The sequence below is a fragment of the Rutidosis leptorrhynchoides genome, chromosome 3, assembly GCF_046630445.1.
Source record: "Rutidosis leptorrhynchoides isolate AG116_Rl617_1_P2 chromosome 3, CSIRO_AGI_Rlap_v1, whole genome shotgun sequence".
Taxonomy (NCBI): Eukaryota; Viridiplantae; Streptophyta; class Magnoliopsida; order Asterales; family Asteraceae; genus Rutidosis; species Rutidosis leptorrhynchoides.
In genome coordinates, this window is record NC_092335.1 from 589,479,235 (window position 1) to 589,504,785 (window position 25,551).

Sequence of the window (25,551 nt, forward strand, 5' to 3'; positions counted from 1 at the left end):
CAGTCTGTTCTTTAATTCTTTCTTCAATTTGGTTCACGAGTTTGTGAGCCATTCTACATGCCTGTTGTATGGAGGCGGGCTCGTGTGAACTTATATCTTCTTGGATTCTTTCCGGTAATCCTTTCACAAACGCGTCGATCTTCTCTTCCTCATCTTCGAATGCTCCCGGACACAATAGGCACAATTCTGTGAATCGTCTTTCGTACGTGGTAATATCAAATCCTTGGGTTCGTAACCCTCTAAGTTCTGTCTTGAGCTTATTGACCTCGGTTCTGGGACGGTACTTCTCGTTCATCAAGTGCTTGAATGCTGACCACGGTAGTGCGTACGCATCGTCTTGTCCCACTTGCTCTAGATAGGTATTCCACCATGTTAACGCAGAACCTGTGAAGGTATGCGTAGCGTACTTCACTTTGTCCTCTTCAGTACACTTACTTATGGCAAACACTGATTCAACCTTCTCGGTCCACCGTTTCAATCCGATCGGTCCTTCGGTTCCATCAAATTCCAAAGGTTTGCAGGCAGTGAATTCTTTGTAGGTGCATCCTACACGATTTCCTGTACTGCTAGATCCAAGGTTATTGTTGGTATGTAGCGCAGCCTGTACTGCGGCTATGTTTGAAGCTAGAAAAGTACGGAATTCCTCTTCATTCATATTCACGGTGTGTCGAGTAGTCGGTGCCATTTCCTTCAAAATAGTTAAATGGAACAAGTTAATCATACAGAATATTAAGAGTAGTTAATAGTATTTCGTAGCATAATATGAACTCATTTATAAAAGCTTTTTCTTCATATTAGCGTTTTATAAGTTTAAATTCGGGTAGTACCTACCCGTTAAGTTCATACTTAGTAGCTAATATACAATTCAACTACTACAATTCTATATGAAAAACTGATTGTAATAATATTTCGCGTTCAAACTTTTATACAATATTTTACAAACTTACAATACCGCTTATTTTACATAAAGCATGAAATATAGCACACAATAACTTTGATACAAGATAGTTGTGAAGACAATTCTAGCTAGTACACAAGTCGTTCGGCAAAGGCAATAAAGACACGTAATTCATACGTCCAGAAACAAGTCATGCATTCTGGTTTTACTAGGACTACTTCCCATCCTTGGTCTTGTGCAACATAACCGTTATGGTCGTTGATAAGACAGCGTGTTGTAACGTCATCAAAGGGACGAGGGTTACGTAATGTCCAACAGTCCCGTAATAATCTAAAAACCTCATTTCTTACCCCAATTACCGACTCCGTCACTTGTGGAAACGTTTTGTTTAATAGTTGTAGCCCGATGTTCTTGTTCTCACTTTGGTGAGAAGCGAACATTACTAATCCGTAAGCATAACATGCTTCTTTATGTTGCATGTTAGCCGCTTTTTATAAATCACGAAGTCCAATATTCGGATATATTGAGTCAAAATAATTTCTTAACCCGTTGCGTAAAATAGCATTTGGGTTCCCCGCAATATATGCGTCAAAGTAAACACATCGTAACTTATGGGTTTCCCAATGTGATATCCCCCATCTTTCAAACGAAAGTCTCTTATAAACCAAGACATTCTTGGAACGTTCTTCGAATGTCTTACAAACTGATCTCGCCTTAAATAGTTGTGCCGAAGAATTCTGGCCGACTCTAGACAAGATTTCATCAATCATGTCTCCGGGTAGGTCTCTTAAAATATTGGGTTGTCTATCCATTTTGTGTTTTTAAACTGTAAAATAGACAAGAGTTAGTTTCATAAAAAAATACTTATTAATACAAGCAATTTTTACATATATCATAAAGCATAAGAACACTATATTACATATATTACACCACACGAATACAACTATCTTATTCCGACTCGCTCGTTTCTTCTTCTTCGGTTTTGGTTCGTTTTGCCAAGTTTCTAGGGATATATGATGTTCCCCTAATACGAGCCGTCGTTGTCCACATTGGTTTAGAAAAACCTGGTGGTTTAGAGGTTCCCGGGTCATTGTTACAACTTAAGGACTTCGGGCGTTGACGATACATATAAAGTTCATCGGGGTTGGAATTAGATTTCTCTATTTTTATGCCCTTTCCCTTATTATTTTCTTTTGCCTTTTTAAATTCAGTTGGGGTAATTTCTATAACATCATCGGAATTCTCGTCGGAATCCGATTCATCGGAGAATTGGTAATCCTCCCAATATTTTGCTTCCTTGGCGGAAACACCATTGACCATAATTAACCTTGGTCGGTTGGTTGAGGATTTTCTTTTACTTAACCGTTTTATTATTTCCCCCACCGGTTCTATTTCTTCATCCGGTTCCGATTCTTCTTCCGGTTCCGATTCTTCTTCCGGTTCCGACTCTTCTTCCGGTTCCTCATCGGGAACTTGTGAATCAGTCCACGAATCATTCCAATTTACATTTGACTCTTCATTATTATTAGGTGAGTCAATGGGACTTGTTCTAGAGGTAGACATCTATCACATAATATCAAACGCGTTAAGAGATTAATATATCACATAATATTCACATGTTAAAAATATATAGTTTCCAACAAAATTTGTTAAGCAATCATTTTTCAAGTAAACACGGTCGAAGTCCAGACTCACTAATGCATTCTAACAAACTCGATAAGACACACTAATGCAAAATTCTGGTTCCCAAAGACCAACGCTCGGATACCAACTGAAATGTCCTGTTCTTATTGATTAAAAACGTTCCATATTAATTGATTTCGTTGCGAGGTTTTGACCTCTATATGAGACGTTTTTCAAAGACTGCATTCATTTTTAAACAAACCATAACCTTTATTTCATCAATAAAGGTTTAAAAAGCTTTACGTAGATTATCAAATAATGATAATCTAAAATATCCTGTTTACACACGACCATTACATAATGGTTTACAATACAAATATGTTACAACAAAATAAGTTTCTTGAATGCAGTTTTTACACAATATCATACAAGCATGGACTCCAAATCTTGTCCTTATTTAAGTATGCGACAGCGGAAGCTCTTAATAATCACCTGAGAATAAACATGCTTAAAACGTCAACAAAAATGTTGGTGAGTTATAGGTTTAACCTATATATATCAAATCATAATAATAGACCACAAGATTTCATATTTCAATACACATCCCATACATAGAGATAAAAATCATTCATATGGTGAACACCTGGTAACCGACATTAACAAGATGCATATATAAGAATATCCCCATCATTCCGGGACACCCTTCGGATATGATATAAATTTCGAAGTACTAAAGCATCCGGTACTTTGGATGGGGTTTGTTAAGCCCAATAGATCTATCTTTAGGATTCGCGTCAATTAGGGTGTCTGTTCCCTAATTCTTAGATTACCAGACTTAATAAAAAGGGGCATATTCGATTTTGATAATTCAACCATAGAATGTAGTTTCACGTACTTGTGTCTATTTTGTAAATCATTTATAAAACCTGCATGTATTCTCATCCCAAAAATATTAGATTTTAAAAGTGGGACTATAACTCACTTTCACAGATTTTTACTTCGTCGGGAAGTAAGACTTGGCCACTGGTTGATTCACGAACCTTAAGTTCCTTGGATAAACCTACTGGAAAAGAGAAAAATGGATCTAGCTTCAATGGATCCTTGGATGGCTCGAAGTTCTTGTATTAGAATGATAACCAACTGTAAGAAACAAAGATTTCTTGAGGTTGGATGATCACCTTACAAGATTGGAAGTGAGCTAGCAAACTTGAAAGTATTCTTGATTTTATGAAAATAGAACTTTTGGAATTTATGAAGAACACTTAGAACTTGAAGATAGAACTTGAGAGAGATCAATTAGATGAAGAAAATTGAAGAATGAAAGTGTTTGTAGGTGTTTTTGGTCGTTGGTGTATGGATTAGATATAAAGGATATGTAATTTTGTTTTCATGTAAATAAGTCATGAATGATTACTCATATTTTTGTAATTTTATGAGATATTTCATGCTAGTTGCCAAATGATGGTTCCCACATGCGTTAGGTGACTCACATGGGCTGCTAAGAGCTGATCATTGGAGTGTATATACCAATAGTACATACATCTAAAAGCTGTGTATTGTACGAGTACGAATACGGGTGCATACGAGTAGAATTGTTGATGAAACTGAACGAGGATGTAATTGTAAGCATTTTTGTTAAGTAGAAGTATTTTGATAAGTGTATTGAAGTCTTTCAAAAGTGTATAAATACATATTAAAACACTACATGTATATACATTTTAACTGAGTCGTTAAGTCATCGTTAGTCGTTACATGTAAGTGTTGTTTTGAAACCTTTAGGTTAACGATCTTGTTAAATGTTGTTAACCCAATATTTATAATATCAAATGAGATTTTAAATTATTATATTATCATGATATTATCATGTATGAATATCTCTTAATATGATATATATACATTAAATGTCTTTATAACGATAATCGTTACATATATGTCTCGTTTAAAAATCATTAAGTTAGTAGTCGTTAAGTCATCGTTAGTCGTTACATGTAAGTGTTGTTTTGAAACCTTTAGGTTAACGATCTTGTTAAATGTTGTTAACCCAATGTTTATAATATCAAATGAGATTTTAAATTATTATATTATCATGATATTATCATGTATGAATATCTCTTAATATGATATATATACATTAAATGTCTTTATAACGATAATCGTTACATATATGTCTCGTTTAAAAATCATTAAGTTAGTAGTCTTGTTTTTACATATGTAGTTCATTGTTAATATACTTTATGATATGTTTTCTTATCATAGTATCATGTTAACTATATATATATATATCCATATATATGTCATCATATAGTTTTTACAAGTTTTAACGTTCGTGAATCACCGATCAACTTGGGTGGTCAATTGTCTATATGAAACATATTTCAATTAATCAAGTCTTAACAAGTTTGATTGCTTAACATATTGGAAACATTTAATCATGTAAATATCAATCTCAATTAATATATATAAACATGGAAAAGTTCGGGTCACTACACAGACCAGATTAACAAACATATGTTTAAGAAACTGCAGGGACAAACTATGACATACAAAAGCTCAGATGAAATATGCAAGGGTTCAACCGATTCAATCGATCAACACCAATCGTACCCGGTCGAATATTTAAATAAACTAAATTTTCCCGGAGTACCTCCTCACAAGCTCAAACTCAAGATAGGTCAACCAATAATGCTCCTGCGAAATTTATACTCGAGTGCAGGCATGTGTAACGGGACCCGCCTCATCATCACAGACTTCCAAAAATTCGTTATTCAAGCTCGGATCATTACCGGTTCACATGTAGGTAACATGGTCATCATACCGAGAATTGTGTTAACTTCCGCCCAAACAAAATGGCCTTTTGTTATGCAGCGGGTTCAATTTCCAGTTAGGCCCTGCTACGCCATGACAATTAACAAGAGCCAGGGGCAATCGCTAGACTACGTGGGCCTCTACTTGCCAAAACCAGTTTTCAGCCACGGACAACTATACATCGCGCTCTCAAGAGTCACTAACCCTAAAGGTCTAAAAATAGTCATCGTTGGTGATAGTCAGGGACGGCTTCATAACTACACAAGAAACGTCGTTTACAAGGAGACCTTCCACAACCTTAACCAAAATATTTAGAGGTATCGCGCGACTGCCTCTTCCCCTTTATGTTAACTACTTCTATTAAGTATTTTTGTCAAAAACTTAAACCCCATTTCCGTGGTAGTTACTTTATATCACCTTCTACTATAAATCAGGTCACTCAATTATATATTACTACTGATACTAATATTCTTTGCTTTCGAGCTGTTCAACTACCTGGGGTTGGATGTACGTATATATTGCAAATTCTACATATATATGTTGTCCATATCTACATGCATCTTTGCTATGAATAGATTCATTTAGTTATGTTGATAGTCAGGTTTACTGATGTTCATTTATATATAGATACAACAAAAAAGTGGTTTACATATATGGGATCATCAGGTCAATGGTTTGCTGAACATAGAGATTGAATTACGTCTCAGTCCTTGCGTTTTAAAATAAACCACCTCCGCGTCTACAGGTTTGCTTCTTATTCCCTCTTCTATATTCTATTCTACCCATACATTGCTTTTACTACTAACCTGTTAATATCCAATTAAGCACCCCTTTATATAGAATTGTATACCCTTACAACACCCTTACGTCCCAATTATAAATACGACGAAAACCAACCTGCCTAAAGCAGTGTGTTAGATGAGAAAATATTGAGTGTTTGCCTTTTGGAGAAAAATTAATGCGTCGCTAAATTGTTAGTGTTGTTACTGGAAGATCTGAAATTCAGACTCTGTTTCGACCTAAAGGAATTTTAAGAATATTGTAATTGGTTGACTTTTTATACTGTTATTACCATCTAATATTAAAATATCAATCGATATTAATTATTTCATACAAACAATGGAAAGTGAAGTTACTTGCTAATGTATTTACTTTACATCCATACAAGGTGAATATTTCAATGTAATTGTGTATTCTGTTCTGCCATGTTAAATATATTGATTAATCATGCTCAGACTATCACATTTTCACATAATCCTGGAGAAAATTAAATTCATCTTCAACTGGTGCAGGTTTACAGTCCATGTTCGTCCAGCGGATCCACTTAAAAACACCACAATCTGTCCCTGCAGCAAATATGTAAGCCATCAAAAGGACCATCACTGAATCAGCCTCTTCTCAAACGACAATTAGTCTACGCAGGCCTCGCGTTTCCGTTAGATACTAATCTGGCCACCTGTTTTGCTCTACATCATCTATTGCATATTCCATGTATATGTTAGTCTCTTGAAACATGAGTCCCCTGCACGACATATATTGAAATTGTTGGAATAGACATTTTTTATTTTGTACATTACTATCTCAAACTAATATTGTTTACCGCGTGAAACATAACACACCAGCCACACATTCGACCGGGCATTTGTACCTATTGTGCGGTGTTTGGATGTATCTTTAACCTCAACAGTCATGTCCCCCACCAAACATGTCCCGTGCAACGCACGGGCAATGACCACTAGTATTCATGTTAGACTTGAGCCATAGACACTAATTAACAACTTTATAAGTTCAAAAATATCAAGAACACAAAATCTAGTGATTTTAGAAAGTTACCCAAACTTGATGAAGTCGGTATGGGATCGAAGAGGAAGTTGCAAGGATTTCAAATATGTAATTTGTTTTGCAAGACACCCGCTAGCTTGGATTTAGATGATGATTCCTTGTTTGAGAAATTGAGAGAAAATATGGAAGTAGAAGAAGAAAAGGGAAAATGAAAAAGAAAAGATGGGGGTGGGGGTTGACTAGTCAAAGGCTAGTCACCTCTTTGGCATTTTGGCGAAACTAGTCCCTCAAGTTCGGTTGCGGGTGCGTGAATTACCTAGACGAGATATTTTTAAAACACGTATTAACGGGAGATGTTATAAACATATAACGGGATTTAAATAGTTAAACGAAAAAGTAAACGGAAAAAGGCGGGATGTTACAGGTTAGGCGAAGATATATATAAGACTCGCCGAAAACTGATTCCCGGGGCTCAAGTTATGACCTGATTAACTTTTAATTAAAACTTATGGTTATTAATTATGACTTATGATAAAAATAATGACTTTCATTATTAATAAAATTACTTATGATATAAAAAGTAATTAATTTAATTTAAGACTTATGATATATATTTATTATATCATTTATTAATTACTTATGATTTAATTAAACATTTAATTAAACTTATGATTAATAATACTTTTATTATCAATGAAAAATACTTATGGTAAGTATTAAACTTATATTATGAGATTATTATAATAAGACTTATAATAAGGATTAATTAATTATTTAATTATTATAAGGCTTAGTTATTATTTAATTATAATTTAATTATTAAATACTTATGATTTAATAATTAAAATTAGAAACTTATGATGTGATTAATAATTCATTATTAATTAGTGATACTTATGATATGACTTAAAATTTATTATTAATTAATAATACTTATATTATGATTAATATTTAATTAATTAATTAAATACTTATGTTATATTAATTATATCATTTAAACTTATGTTAACTTTAATAATTCATTTTAATTTAATTAAACTTATGTTATAACATAATTATACATATTTAACTTTAATTAACATTATAACTTATATTATTATTACAACTTACACTTTAAAAACTAATGTTGACTATGTTTGACCAAGGTTGACTTTTGAGTTGACTTTCGGTTGACTTTGAGTTTCAGTTGACTTTTGTTGACTTTCTAATTAATGAAACTTTCCTAACTTATAAACTTTCCAAAAATAGCAACTTTCTAAATTTGGAAACTTTTCTAAAATAGAAACTTTCCAAAAATAGAAACTTTCCAAAAATAGAAACTTTCCAAAAATGAAAACCTGCTAAAAATAGAAACTTTCTAAAAATAGAAAGTGTGTGTCCGTACGCTGTTCCGATCAAACTGATGCATGTTGAGTGTTGTTCTATGTCTACTTGCAACATGTATAATAGCTATCATACTAAGACTTGACCTAAGTTAGTTATTTATATCGACCTGCTTTATTTATAGGTCGGCGTTGTGATCATTCCTGATCACTTTACTTCATTTGCTGTTCGCATATTGTGTGGTTACTTCGTTTGCTATTAAGGTGAGTTATAGTCCCATTTTTCTATTTTAAATCTTTTGGGATGAGAATACATGCAATTTATTTATATTTTGGACACAAGTGGAAGTTGGTTTAAATTATTCATTGTGAGTTGAACAAAAATATTCCCTAGTCTGGTAACTGTAATCACTGGTTTCTACTGGTGAACGCGAATCCTACGGATAGATCTATCGGGTTTGACAACCCCATTTCGAGCTAGTCGCGCTAGCAATTTATAATCGGAATGTTTAGTACTTCGTAATTTGTTGTAGATACACTTGTTCGGTGTATATTATTTATTGTATTTGGCAAGGGTAAATAAATGGTTAAGTGGTTACCAGGTGGCTCACAGAAAAATGGAATAATGTTTTATTATATGTTCTCTAGCATATAATTTTATGGTCCAAAAAGGAGTTTTTATGTTTTCAAACATAAATTTTTATGGTTTAAATTAAATATTGTTTGCAATATTAAACCTATAATTCACTCAACATTTTTGTTGACAGTTACTCGCATGTTTTATTCTCAGATTAATGATTGATTGCTTCCGCTGTGCTTAGAGAGTCTGCATATTTATGATGGCAGCTTTTGTTAAATATTAACTTGCATTCTATTTTGATACATTAAATAGTGGGTGTTTGTTGACTTTGTTTTGGTCAACTTTTGGTTAAAGTATTTATGTATAGTTTTTCTAAACTTATACATTTTAGTAGATTTCCTTTATAGGAAATCATTTTCAAATAAAGAATGCAAGGTCGTTTTATTAAATTCATATAGAGTTTCGATCAAACTGTGGGACCAAGATAATGATGGTCGTCAAGTGTACTTTGACGGGTCGTTAAAGTTTTGAATAAAAAATCTCGTGGTCTACATTACATTGCTGTTTACAATCAAACTATAGCTCACCAACATTCGTGTTGACTTTTTAAGCATGTATTTCTCAGGTGCTTAGACGTTGTTGCTTCCGCTGTTAGACTTGTTGTTATAGTCTTGGTGTTATAGACTTGTTGTTATAGACTCGCTGTGTTAGACTTCCGCTGCATTGTTTAGAGATGTCTTAATCATGAAACTTTTACTTTGCATTCACAACTTATGTTACATTTTGAACAATGGCTTTGTAATGACCTTTGTGTCACGTACTTACGTTAATGCTTTCTATTCGTAGAAGCACGTTATCTTTTGTAAAACATTTGACGTTGGTAAAGACGTCATCTTTTGTAAAACATTTGACGTTGGTAAAAACGTTACCTTTTCATGAATGCAAAACTTGTTTTAAAACAACATATAGTGTTGTAACCGTGTAAAGATCATGTTGTTGATGATCCGTACACGTTGATTTTGTACGGGGCGTCACATTTGGTATCAGAGCATTGGTTGTAGGGAATTAGGTTGCATTAGTGTGTCTTGACCGAGTCAAGTAGGATTCACTAATAGGACTAATCTACAACTTGCTCGTTTACTTGTTTCTGCGAAACTGCTGCATGCCACTGTTATATATTAATGCGTGTTACTGCTTATTACTACTGCATGCTACTGGTTACCTGATACTACTGCATGACACTACTATCTACTACAGTTTTGTGTACTGCAGTAGACTACCTAGGTTATTATTGATGCTGTTTCTTGCTACATGTCTGCTATTTGCTGTACCGACTTGGAAAATTTATCTTTCCTAGTTCAGATGTTTTTCTGAACCCTTTTCCCACTCGTCTAACCCTAAGGACTAGTATTGTAATCCACCTGTTACTACCGTTCCACCATTCCAGAGATCGAGACATTACTTCACGCAATCTAGGAAGAGTACCCCTCGGATTACACGCCCACTAAAGTTGATCCTCGGAGAAGGAGATATGTGAGGACTTGTCGGAGTAACCGCACCTCGCCCCACCCCCCGAGCTTACCCTAATTAGCAACGTACAACATATGAACATTAGAAGGTTGTTCAGTTTTCGCAAGTTGACCCGTATCCCGTACGCTTTCATGACCGTCACTTATCTCTTTCATTCTTCACCACTACTCGACGATCTAACGACACTTCTGGACTTAGGTCCCTAACACTCTTAGGCATTGGAGAAGTTGGGAAGGCATCTCCTTTCACAAGGTCAGAGTGTCTTCTACTGATGCTCAGCCATACCCAAGGACTTGGGAGTCGCCTCAAGACATATCGTATTACTACTTGCTACACGTACAACTCGACACGAGACCCAGATTGAATTTCTAGAAAGGAACCTAACGACATTACCTGAACCCGAACATTTTGAAGAAAATTTCGGGACATTTAGGCATTGATGCATGATCTATGGAACCTACGCACCCACGCCGAGAAGCTGTGAGATTAATTATGTAGATTTTGTTTTGAGATAGCATAGATAAAGCACCATTAGATGAAATTGAGTATAACTTGAAGTGATCACGTTACATTGACCATATGGAGTGATATTGAAATGAACGTACGATTTAGTACAATACAATGACACCCGACCAGCGTGATTATATTGAAGTAAATCATGCAGAAGTTCCAATGTTACTACATAAGGAATATGAGTGATTCAAAGAAAATTTTGGTAGGAACCACTTGAGTATACGCATTATGATCTGTTAGAGGTAGGGAAAGAATAACCACGTAGCCCAGATACTGTACAAGAAGGGCCTTGATTGCAGAATTGATAACCCGAAAATCTGTTATAGATATAGACACCCTGGACACTTAAGGAAAAAGTTCTCAAATAGGAAAAACTTTGGACTTACTTGCGGTAGAGCAATCGTTATCTCAGCTATGGAGACTCGTATGGATCCTGATTTTAGTTAGGGTACGTTTCGTCACAACGTTTTATTGTCTCGGAGTTGTTTAATACTAGAGCGATAGAAACCTTATATCTAAAAACCTTAGTGTTATGACTAATAAGCCATTAACAACCATGAGAGTTAAGTATTCTATAGGACAAGCTAATGGTAAGCTGGCAGAGATAGAGGAATAATTTAAGGTAGTACCTTAAAATTAACAGGATGGTCATTTGGAGATGACCTCATGTCAACAAAAACTTGGAAGTTTTAAAGTAGTAGTTGGAAAGGATTAGTTACCTACGCACAAGCAGATGTTATTTGAGAAGATTGATAGAATTTTTCACGGTAGTATAATAAGATTTGGTCTGAATGAACCTTAAGGTTAACCTAACACCCATCAATTTGTGAAGCTTGATGTAATAGTTGGAATGGACTTTAGGATTAACCTAATACTCATCAAGTTAGGAAGCTTTGATGAAATAGTTGGAACGGACTGGCTTTCAAGGATGAAAGCGAAAGTTATTTATAGTGAGAAGATTATTCGTATACCTCGCGAGAATGGTGAGCCATTAATAGTTTACGGGGAGAGGAGTAGCCCGAAGCTGAACCTTATTAGTTGCATGAAGGCACAAAAGGTCATGAGAAAAGGACATTGCTACTTATGTTGGGAAGTGTCTGACTTGTTCCAAGGTCAAAGCCGAACACCAAAAGCCATCTGAGTTACTTCAACAGCCCGAAATCCCACAATGGAAGTGGGAAGGAATAACAATGGATTTCAACACGAAGCTACCGAAAACGGTAGACGGTTATGACACCATCTGGGTTATTGTTGACCGTCTCACCAAATCCGTGGACTATGTATATGGTGAAAAATATGTGGACTATGTATATGGTGAAAATGTAGTCTAAAGGTCCGTGTGCTGAATAGTGAAAAGTGTTTGTTTTTATGTCTATAAAATAATTTAAACATGTTTGTATCACTAAAAAGCATATTCCTAAGCTTGCGAATTTGCAGACATATTAAAACATTATTTTATCTTATGTATTTAGAAAAACAAACAGTTTACACTAAGAACATCTATTAGCTCGCATATACAAGACATAATCTGGATATAGAACAAGAACACCTTAGTTAATTCATCATTCCCATTAAAATACTGTTATTTCTCATATTTACCCTAATAAGTATTTGTTTTCAGGAAAAAAAAAAACAATCTATAAAAGCATTGAATAATTTTATGATATTATTCCAAGTTTCAAATTAAACTAGTGAAATGACACGTGGAATCACGGGTTTGTTTAAATAAAACAGTTTAACGATGTATTTTATGTATTAAGTGAACGTAAATGCTAAAGTCATATAGTTTAATGACCCGTGGAACCACATATTTCGACTAAGAAACTTGTCATTGTTTTTACAAACATATTGATATACTTAATTTAGTCAGAATAAATGAACTACATTTATTCTCCCACCACTTACTTTCAATTTTGATCACAATTATTATTTTTCTTATCATAAAATTTACATTACAACATTTTATTGAGACATGTATTTCGCATATATATATGTAACATAATTAATCTCGTAATGAAAACCTATATTTGAATAGTAATAATAATATAATAACACTCCCTCCTTCCGACTACAAGTATTCAGTTACTTTTTGCACAAAGTTTTAGGAAATTCCACTAACTTCATTATCCACCAATCAGAAATCTTCTCTCTCCCGAATAACCTCTTCTGATTAATTGAAATATCAAGTAGATACTTGAAATGAGACAGCCCAACATAGAAAGGTGAATCATTATCATTTTCATTATTATTGTAGTAATAATAGCGTTGTATATGTATGAAAATTATTATTGTTATCTCATCATATTGTTGGTCAAAACAATAACTGAAGTGCTACTGATGATGTGATCAAAAGAAGTAAACAATTGTAATTAGTTAGATATACATATCAATTTTTTGACGAAACGTGATTTATAGTATCCATAGCCTATCAATTAAGAGAAATTAACAACAATAAAAAAAAAATTCAGTCAGCTAAAGATATATAAAGATAATTAATAGTGATCACATTATGTATTCTCATCTTATAATAACTTTATACCGTTGAGGAGAATTAGATGATTAGCATGTATCGATTATGGTAGTTAATATCATAGTACATAGTTCGGAGAAGAAAAAAAGCAAGCATGAATAATTGCTGCTAAAAAAATTAGAGCATAAAGACGTGTCACATTAAAATTGAATAAATGAGTAAATATGATGAGTTTATATGTTTAAAATGGGCTCATATGATATAATCATATTTAAGTGGGTAAATATGTTATTATTAAAGTTAAGAAGGGTATATATGATAAAAACCCTAAATAAATAATAAAATATTTAATTAATGTTAATGACATTCAGGGGCGGAGACACTTGTAAGCTTATGGGGTCAAGTGACCCCACTCAAATTTTAATCAGGTATATAATATACATGCTATAACGTGATAATATGTTATGCTAGCGGCTGGTTGAGCATTAAGTGATTGATTACAAGGTTCCAAGTTCGAGACCTTTTCTGTATAGTTTTTGTCAAACTTTTCTGTATAGTTTTATGTATAGACTGCTACAAGAATGGATCCCACTTATATATTTTCAAACGTAATCTCCGGGGTCACACCTAAATTTTCGAAGCAAATGAATTGTAACTTTACATTTAATGCTTATCAAATAAACTTAACCATTTATTTATTTTTGTATGTGAATGTTCAGTAATTTTCACACCAAAAAATATCATTCATGAAAAACTTTTTATAAATTTTCGATTTATCAAGAAAAGAAACATAATAAGGACATTTTAGTGACACCATCAACCGAATATCCTGAATCCGCCCCTGATGACATCATCATGGCTTAGATTTTTTTCTTTTTATTTTTGATTTTTTCTTAACAAAGAAAATAGCCTAATAATGACATCATCATTTTAGGATTTTAATAGAAACTATAGATAGATTTGCGAGGATAGATTTGCGAGGTAGTAATATTCAAATTATACAGAAAAAGTAGGCTTTTAACCATTAAACACGTTTTATTTTATTTTAATACCATCTTTAAATTATATCTACAATCTATAATAATACTTATCAAATAAATATTCATTTTTATTAATGTAAAAAGTTAATAAGTTAAATACATACTATTATTTAGGGCGTTTATTCAAAATCATTATTAAAAAATAATTATTATTCGGATTCGGTTAAATTTGAAGTTTAAATCATTTGATTTTGAACTAAAACGTTTAAACATACCCGGATTATCAAATAATTGTTCATGTAGCAAAATGGTCGCAAACTTGCAGTTTTGATTCACATTGCTATCATATTTGTCATTTCGTTGTATTTGCTAGTTTTATTTATTTTATAAAATTTCTTGCCTTAAAAAAGAAAAAGAAAAAAACACGTTTAAAGATATCTCTTTATCAAATGCACCCTAACATAATTTTCTATTTAACCCCCAATACTTCAACGTAATATCCTATTTAACCCCTAACACCTGAATAAATAAACTATGCTAACAGCCAACCCACTTATTAGCAGTAGTAAGCGGCTGCAGCTACTCTAACTCTCACATTTCTCCACCTTCTGCGATTGCCTCCGAGAAAGACGCTGCTCTTGCTGCCATTCCCTCCGATTCTCCCACCATGTACTCTCAATGATTTTTTTTTATTTAATCAGCTTACGCTAATATTCATTTGCCATTATCTCTTTTAATCGGAGTAACCTATGATTTGTTTGAACCTTTTAGTATGTGTCATTGCTTATACATGTTTACCCGGTTAATTTGATGTTCGATTGTATGTTGAATGTGTTTGTACTTCTGATTAGGCTAAATTCTTCATTGTCTATGATTTTTATTAATAAAAAACTAATTTAGGGTTTTTAGGTTAACATCCGAAACCAGACCAATTATATATATCCCTAAATGGATTCTCATCGTACAATAGGTTACTAGATGTTAAACTAGTTAAAATGGACAAAGGCTAGTTATGTTTGTTACATATCCTTTTTAGTGTTTTAGGTCGGTACACATGGATCTACATTTCTATTATGCTTAATGCTTCTAGCCTTATACTTTGAAAATTGAAGTGGATATGTTGTTTATGCTTATTTGATCCTGATGGATAATATAAGGTTCTTTTCTTTCTTTCTTTCTGAATTTTTTTTTATTATTATAATTACAGTTTTGACAAGATTATGAACAAGGAAATTCCAGCGAATATGGTTTATGAAGATAACAAGGTAATGCATTAACTTTTAAGATTTTTTAATATGAATCAAACAATTAAACAATGCATGTCTGCTATAGTTTTTAAGTTTTCTGAATCATATCACACGATATTATTGTTATCTTATGCTGTAAGTCTTAATTGTCAAAATTTATTAATTTCAATATTCTTGTTTGCATCATCAGATGTAACGTAGGAAATAGTGCATACTAATATTGATCAGATGTGTGTGTGTGTAGATGGAGTTGATTTTAAGATTTTCTATGTATCTTTCCCTTTATATTGGAGTACTTAATTGAGAAATACAACATATAAACACCTCAAGGCAAATTGTTAATAAATGTACCGTAGTTTTTTATTCAATTCATCTTAATTACTATAATAGATTATTATTGCACGAACAATCGAAAAAGTATTAATTGATAAGGTTGATTTGGAAGTTTATTCATATTATTTTGAAGGAAAATGATTATAAATTTAGAATGATATAATTAAAATTGTAAATTTAAAATGATAGGAGAGCTATACAATGTCTGGATATCTAACTGAAGATTTGATTGCTGAAATCTTCGAAAGGCTGCCAGTAAAATCTCTCCTCAAATTTCGATCTCTTTCGAAATCATGGTATTCTCGTATCTCTAGCACTGATTTCATCCGCAAACACACACTTAGATTTGCGAAAGCTAATCAAAAGGTCCTTATTCAAAACATATGTCGGGGAAAATGCATATGTACATTGCACTCTGAAGACCAACTGCCTTTGTGTCCAAAAACTGGATACCAGGGCACAATGGCAGTTGAGATTCCTGGTATATACTATTTCAAAGGTTCATGTAATGGAATTTTGTGTCTGCGTGATGACGCTGCTCATATTAGTCTTTGGAACTATTCAATTCAGCGCACATATCATGTTCCGCACATATCATGTTCCTGATCATCCTTATCTGATCATCCTTATCTGATGAAAACTTCAGATGATGATACTCGTACGGTAATTGGGTTTGGTTTTGACCCAATAATAAATTATTACAAGGTTGTGGTTGTAACATGCTCAACAGTTGAAGGAGCTGCAAATGATGTGTGTGTTTACTCCCTTGGGACAAACTCATGGACTGTTGTTGATACCCCTAATACTAAGTTTTGTAAGGACGCATCAGATGCATGCTTTGTGAATGGGGTATTGAATTGGGTGGTAGTATCAAAAGAAGAAACCGTTAATCGTCCTGCTTATCGTTGTTCTATAATGACGTTTGATTTGAGTAGTCATGTTTTCAGCACCATTTCCTTGCCAGAACCTTATTGGGTAACCGATGAACTAACAATTATTAACGGTTCGCTAGCTGTAATTTCTTCCAACGTTGATGAAAGTTGGTTTTGGGTGAGAAAAGAGTCTAATAATGTTTCTTCGTGGTCTTTGTTTTATAAACTGAAAAGGAATAATTTTGAATTTGCCTACGTTTCGCATCCGACACCCAGTGGTGAGTTATTTATTCGTTGTGCAGAAGGAGGTCTAAACGAAGTTTATAATCCTAAAACAGGGGTGCACTTAACACTTGTTAAATTCGGAAAACGTTGTCTGCATGTTGTGATGGAAACGATTTATGTCGAAAGCCTTGAATTGTTGGATAAAGAAGGGGCTTCTGCGTATGGGGAAATCATCAGGTCACGAGAAACAGAGGAAATTGAGGTGCAGTAGCTACTCACTTTTATCTTATGCAGCTTTATCTAGATAGCTTACTTATTACTATATTGTCTGGTTTGGTTTCTTTTATATTTTCTTTTCGTTCGAAGACTTGATTTGAATCTAAGAGGGTGAGTTATGACCCATGTCTTAATTCTAAGTGTAGTTTGATTGTTTAAACTCCATGATGATAATAGTAGCTCATTTATTGAGATCGATTACCTGGTTTGTCTTCCTGTGTATTCTGGTAGTAGTGTAAAGCGATTTAGTTTTGAAATTCTTAATGTATTTGAGAATGATAATTTCTCTCAGATGTAGAAAGAGATCGAGTCTGCCTTTTAAACTATTCGAAATTGTTTATGCAAAATGACTTTTTTTTATGTTTTTTACAAATGAGATTATGCATATTACATTAGGGATGACGTCCGCGAGTAACGGGCATGGATCCTTTACACCCACGACCGGCGCGTTAAAATATTCTTTTACCTGTAAGGCCCCGTCTACCCGTTAACGGGTTAATTTTTCCTCCGTTACCCCCGACCCGCGGATACCTACGACCTACGGGCAAACCTGCGATTTTAGAAAAATATATTTATATATACATTTACTATGTAGCGCCTCTATCTTTATTTTTATATCGATGTAGTTTTTTACTATCGTGTTGATTGTTAGGTCTATTACCTTAAGACCTGAATTGTTGTACCATAAGTTGTATTAATAAAAATATTGCTTGCATTTTTTTAAAAAATACAAGAATTTTATTTTAATGTTACTAAAGATACACTAACAAACCTACATATATATATATATATATATATATATATATATATATATATATATATATATATATATATATATATATATATATATATATATATATATATATACATGGAGTGACTGTATGTATGCAGACTGTACCAAACTCAACATATATAGTGTAGTTATATATATTATATTTATTTATTTATATACACAATAATAGAGGAAATAAATAAGCTATACATTGTCGCACATGTCGTCGACCCACATATTCCTTTTGTGAAGACCTGCACGCAATTCACAAGTTAACATTCCATAACTGCTACATTGATACAGTAGCATGATATGCACCACTCTTAGCAGTGGCTTGAGAACATGGATTGACTACATATTGATTTCCTGGAAGAAAAAAAAAAAAAAAAAGGAAAAAAAAAACTAAGTTGTGCTCACGGATACTTACGGGTAAACTAGCAAATTATTATGAATTTACATTGAAAATATAAGTATATTAAATATTAATGTGTGATTAAATATATATGTGTTGGTTAACACTTATACGGTTATACCCTTGGGTTTCTTAAAGGGGTATTGAAGTGCTAAAATGGAGTTCTAAATAATTAAATGGAACGTACTGAAACTAGTAAATGAGCTTCCGCGCTTCGCAACGGAAGGCCGGAACGAACACTAAGGAAAAACATAATATTAAAAAAAAACAATGTGTATGAATAATAGCCCGAGATATTTAGCGGTTTTTGGAAAGCGTCAATTTTGCGTATAGGTAGTTACGTTGTGTTCGTAAAATTCTTTCGAGTTGAACCGTGGTTTCGAAAAAAAATTAACGCGTGGCGAGCGAGAAGATGTGGTCCGCTGAAGATTTGGTTGAGTTTTTCTTAAGTTTTTTTTTATTTAATAATATGTAAGTTTCACTTTAGCCCTTGAAGTTTGGGGTGTTTGACATTTGTTAGTAAAGAGTGCTAGTGGGTACACCGATTTAAGCGAAACGTACAACTCCTCTAAGCATGGAAGTGGGCTACTATTCATCAATAGTAACCCACTTTTGCTCTAACTAGTTGGACGACCTAGCTTTGCGCCGGTTCTTCACCCTTATATAACTAATTATTGAGAAAGTAACTATTTATCATTTTTTTGTTTTATTTTTCGTTTTGTCGAGGAAGGACCCAAAATAGTTATGTGATTGACTTGTAATAAGCGTGAAAAGACCCAAATGCCTAAAATAGTTATGTGATTATTCATCATTTTTTGTTTTAGTTTTCGTCTTGTTGAGAGAAAAGACCCAAATGCCCAATCAATAAAGTGAGGTATACATCAACGATTGGTACAAACGATATAATAAAATAGGAAAAACTATTTATAATATATATATATATATATATATATATATATATATATATATATATATATATATATATATATATATATATATATATATCACATTCTCGTTGTGCTCGATCTGAGCTTGCAATCCATGCTATCTTTTAACACCCAATTTCTAACATCATTCGGAACCTCCCTCTAATATTAACAAAGCACTAGCTTTTCACTGAGATCACTACCTTCTTGTGTAAGAGACAAACAAAAAAACAGTTATTAAAAAAATCAGTTACGTGGTTAATTTGTAATGAGAGAAAAAAGTTAAACAATAATAAAGTAGAAAACTATGTGATTAATTTGATAATAATAATAATAATAATAATAAGACAAAATTACGCTCGTCGTCCCTGAACTTGTATCCAGTCTTCTCAGGTCGTCCTTAAACTTTTTTTTTTGCTGGCGTCGTCCTTGAACTTGCACTTTGTAACTCTGGTCGTCCTTCTATCTAATTTCCGTTCCATTTTTTCGTTATCTCATCCCATGTGCGATGCACATGAGGGTATTTTAGTCATTCTATGTTTTTTATTTAAATAATTTAATTTATCAAAAGGACTTTTAGAAGCATTAATACTCCATCGTCTGTAATACTATTTTTATTGTTTTACTTGTTCTACCTCAAAAGGACTTTTAGAAGCATTAATACTCCATCTTCTGCATCTGTACTCTATTCAACAACATCAGGAAATACAACATCATCTGTACTATATTCTACCTCAAGTCCATTTGAGTTTCCTTTTTGTAAATCCCTTTACTTCCATCATCTTTTTCGCCACCATATTTCCAGATTATGCACCAAAAGGAAATCAAAATATTAGAAAAAATTCACAATAATAATTTCATCCAGTTTACATAATACCCATTAAATTACAATACCCATTTGTAATCCTACTGCAGTAAACTCAAATGTACCAGGATCTGAAAAGATTACATCAAAGATGTGTTTAAAATCCACCATCGATTCAAATCAAATCAAAAATAAATTACCGGCGAGTGTTGTTCATCTTCAGGCAACTCGACCACCATCGACCACCGGTGAGTGTTGTTTCACCCAGATATGTGATTGAAGGATATTAACTCACCCAGATCGGTGATTGAAGGAAATAAACGACGGCGGATGGATCTCCGATTCAATACTCGGAGTTGCAGGTTATTGAAAGAAGCCGTTTCTTCCACCCATTTTTGTTATTTTCTGCAAATAAACGACGGCGGCAGATGTGCTTTCTGTGGATCTGAAAATCTTCCGACCTTTTTAAATTATTGCTGTAGAGATGTTTTAAAATAAATTGAAAGAAATATTTGAAAACCTAATCATGTGCTTCATATGGGTAAATGCAATATTGAGAAGGCGTTTAGTTATAGATCAAGTCATAATAGTTTACTCTTGAATTATGCTTTATTTTGGCATTTATGATTCGAGTATTGAGTATGTAAATTAGTTTGAAGGAAATTCATGATTTAATGTTGAAGTTCCATATCTGACTTTTTATTATATGATGATTTGATTTTGATTTGTAATTGATTAGGGTTTTTAATTTGGGATAAAAAAGAAATGGGGAATGTCAAAGATGAATAAGAAGGTGAATGGAGTTGATAGGGATAAGAAAGGTGGTGGTTAAAGTTTAAAAGACAAAATTACCCTCACATGTTTTGCACATGACCTGAATTAACAGAAAAATTGGACGGAATATATGCGGAGGGACGACCAGAGTTACAAAGTGCAAGTTCAAGGACGACGCCAGCAAAAAAAAAAAGTTTAAGGACGACCTGAGAAGACTGGATACAAGTTCAGGGACGACGAGCGTAATTTTGTCTAATAATAATAATAATAGTGAGTAGTTATTAGATGGTGAAAATTGTGTGGGCGATTTATAATGAATGAGGAGTTTGATGGTTAAATTATAAAATGTAAAAGGTTTGTGATAAGTTTATAAAATCTATGGAGGTAACTATGATAAATGTTGGGGTTGAGTTATAAAAAATAAAAAGTTAGAGGTAACTTTGTGAAACCTTTAAAGTTGACTATTCATTTAGACTACACCTTTTAGATATATAGTATAATATAATATAATATAATGTAATACTATTAATTAATAAAGATTAAATACAACTATGTTAGATAATAGGGTTAATTAGACCCAAGTTCACAATCGGACTTGGGCCTAATTAACCATATTATCTAACAAACTAGACAAGTCCACAATGTCATAACCCGTCCAAATCCATACGGACGAAGTCTTCAACATTTGATCCCGCTTCAACAATTGATCTCATTGCGAGGTACTGACCTAAATATGTCATGAATGACTCCAAGTAATATCTTTAAATTGAGCAAATGCACAGCGAAAGATTTATTTCGTACCTGAGAATAAACATGCTTAAAACCGTCAACCAAAAGGTTGGTGAGTTCATAGGTTTATCATAAACAATCATTTCAATATATTAATAGACCACAAGATTTTCGTTTATAAATATATGTACACTCGCAAGTGTATAAAACCGTTCTGCTTATGTTGAGGCCTCAGTAACCAACCTTAACAATAAAATAATAGGTCATCTTCGCAAAGATGGATACGTACACCGGTGCTAATAAATAATCCTCGAAGTACTAAACATCCGCCCACTAGCTCTAATGTCTAGTGTAACATCCCGCGTTTTTCCGTTAAATTTAATTTTAACACCGTCTTTTTTTTTTTAAAACATAATCTTTCGTATTTAAATTCGTAGTTTCCGTTGACTAACGTTCATAATAATTCCGTCATTTAATTATAACATCTCTCGTTAACTTGCGTTTTAAAAATATTCGATCGGTTAAATCCCGCACCCGCTTCTAAACTCGAGGGACTAAAATTGACACGGGGCAAACTAGTTGACTAGGTCAACTAGTCCACCCCAATCACCACCATTCAATCACCTCCATCTCTCTCTCTTTCTCTCTAGCAAGAACACACACACAAACATCCAATTCAATCATTCATCATCTAAATTCGATCTAGGAGGCTTACAACAAAACAAATTACATATTTGGAATCCTCTCTTCATCCTCTACAATTTGATACCAACTTCATCTCGTTTGGGTAACATTTCTAAAACTCTAGATTTCTCTAAATTCGTGTTTTTGACTTGAAATGGTGTTAGTTAGTGTCTATGGCTCGTGTATAACATGAATATATGTTTTGTTTGCACGATTCGTTGTTTTGAGTAACTAGTTTGAACATTTGAAATGGGTGTGCTAAATCTTTGATTTTGGATGAGTTAATGTTGTTAAATTGTTAAAGTTCATGTTTTAATTGTGTTACTAGTATCACTAGCTTCGTTTTGATGCGTAGGTTGATTAAGGAAACTTCAAAAACATGAATATTGATTTTTGCGGATTTTGGTTAGGGTTTGATAGACTTAAAACGAGCTTTTGATGTTTCGAATGCCATGAAATGTTATTAGTAAGTGTTTAGTTGTAATCTATGCTTCATTACCTTCAAAACGGCATATCGTATGTGTAAATTGGATTCCCGAATCATAAAATACGTTTTACGAACTTGAAACTTTGAAAATAAACCTTTCTTGACCAATTGACGAGTTTTCGGTTATTGTAAATGATGTTTTTGATTGATGATATGTGGTTAGTTGTATTCCTCGTCAAAATACCTTTTCGACGATATATGATAGGCATTATAAGTGTTGCGGGTCAAGAGTTGGGTTGGAAAATGTTTTGGTTCGTGCATACTTTGAAAAACTGACCAGAAATCTCTGCCCAGATGGTGGCGCGGCGCGCCCCATCCCCGCGCGGCGCGCGGATTGGCCTGGCCAGATTCTGCTTTGTTTGGCGCATTTCACGCGAAATGTTTGACTAGCTATCGACCTCCGATTCACATGAAACTTGTTTTAATATACTTGTATATGAATATTTAGCATAGAAAAATAGTTCGGGACCCGACCCGAACGCGTTGACTTTTTCGTTGACTTTGACCAAGTTTGACTTTTAGTCAAACTTAACCAAACTTTTATACAATCATTCTAACATGCTTTTATACTTGTTTCTTGTATGAAACTTGACAACGTGATTCACATGCTATACTTAATCGAGTCGTAACGAGCCATAGGACTAATTGAACACATTTCACCCGACCTTGTGTCGTAACCGGTTAATTGATATAACTTACTTGTTTAGGTCAAGGCTAAGCAACTTTCATGCACACGTTTACTTGTTGAAGTACCTTTATACTCGTGCACTCGAGGTGAGATCATAGTCCCACTTTTACTCTTTTGAACTTATTTTTGGGATGAGAAAACATAAACGATTCTTTTGAACTAAGTGAACACAAGAACGGGAAAACAAACATTCTACATACGAGTTTAGAACGAAAATCCTCAATCCGATTATCATTAGTTACATCAGATGGTGTAAGCGAGAACTTATGTTATATGGCCATATGGGTTTGACAAACCCTCATTCAAACGGTTCGCTACCGTTTACGAATGAAATATATTTTCGGGAACAGTGTTGTTCTAGCACTAATTGATGGGGTATTCAACGGACGGAACGTTAAGCTTTGATAATTGGGTGCTCGTGAATATTAACTTTTAGAATGTACTACTATTATTTCAACTTTGCAAATCTTGTGGTTCGACTTACTTTACTTTTACTCACTTACTCAAACCTATGATTTCACCAACGTTTTTGCGTTGACAGATTCTTCTATGTTTTCTCAGGTTTTCACATGGCTATTTGTTACACGCTTCCGCACTCTTTGATTACTTGATTGGAGTCTACCATGCATGCATACGCTAGGGATAGCATTTTTGGATTCAAACTTTTGTCTACTTACTTGCGCTATTTATAGCAACTGTGGTTTCAAACTAATTATGTCGCAAGTTATTTCATTCATACTTTATAACTTTGTAAACTTAAACTTATTGTCGATCCGTTTGTTAAACTAAACTTTGTACCTTTCAAATGAACGCGACATAATTTTGGTCAAACGAGTCTCATATAGGGACTACGACCACGCAACGGGACCTAAGTTAACGACGCCGTCAATAACGGTTTTGGTCGGGTCGTTACATCTAGTGCAGCCTACAGGATGGGGGTGTCAAGCCCGATAGATCTATCTTTAGGATTCGCGCTTACATGCTTTTATAACATATAACTAAATTACCTAGCACATCAATCCGTAGAATATCATTTTTAATCACTTGTCTCTATTTCGTAAAGCATTTATAAAATATTGCATGTATTCTCAGCCCAAAATATATATTGCAAAAGCAATTAAAAAGGGAGCAAATGAAACTCACTATACGATATTTTGTAGTAAAAATATGCATACGACGAAACTGAACAATGCAAGGTTGGCCTCGGATTCACGAACCTATATCATTTGTATATTCATTAACACATGTAATCACATAATTTCTTCTACTAATTATATAATATTTATATATTAATTATTGCCGTTATATAACTAAATTCCAATTAAATTATATGTACTTTATTCATATATTATATCTTTAGCTATATGTTATATATATATTTATTTTATAAAATAATTAATATTTATTTATATAGTTATATTAATCTATATATTTTTGTAAGTGGTATTATATCAAAAATTAATAATTGTTATATGTAGTATTTATATAATTAATGTTAATATGTTTAATATAAAATTTCATGTAATATTAATATAAGTATATAATATTTATTTGTTATATAAAAATAATATTAAATATGATAAAAATCATGATACTTCTAGTAATAATGATAATATTAATAAAAATGATAACATTAGAAATGATAATAATAATAATAATAATAATAATAATGATAGTTTTTAATAGAATTAATAATAATAATGATAATAATTTTAATAGAAATGATAAGTTAAAAAAAATAATTTTAATAATAATGATAACTTTACTAATAATGATATTTTTAATAATAATTTTATCTTTTAATAAAAATGATAATTT

The 25,551-nt window shown here is 33.0% G+C and overlaps 1 protein-coding gene across 1 annotated transcript; it reads left to right on the forward strand.

Moving 5' to 3' along the window:
- Positions 1-16,284: 16,284 nt before the first annotated feature.
- Positions 16,285-17,451, forward strand: LOC139902167 (putative F-box protein At5g15670). The gene is made up of 2 exons (XM_071884819.1): positions 16,285-16,564; positions 16,730-17,451. Exons 1-2 carry the CDS (start codon positions 16,285-16,287, stop codon positions 17,449-17,451), a joined length of 1,002 nt encoding a protein of 333 aa, XP_071740920.1.
- Positions 17,452-25,551: the final 8,100 nt, after the last annotated feature.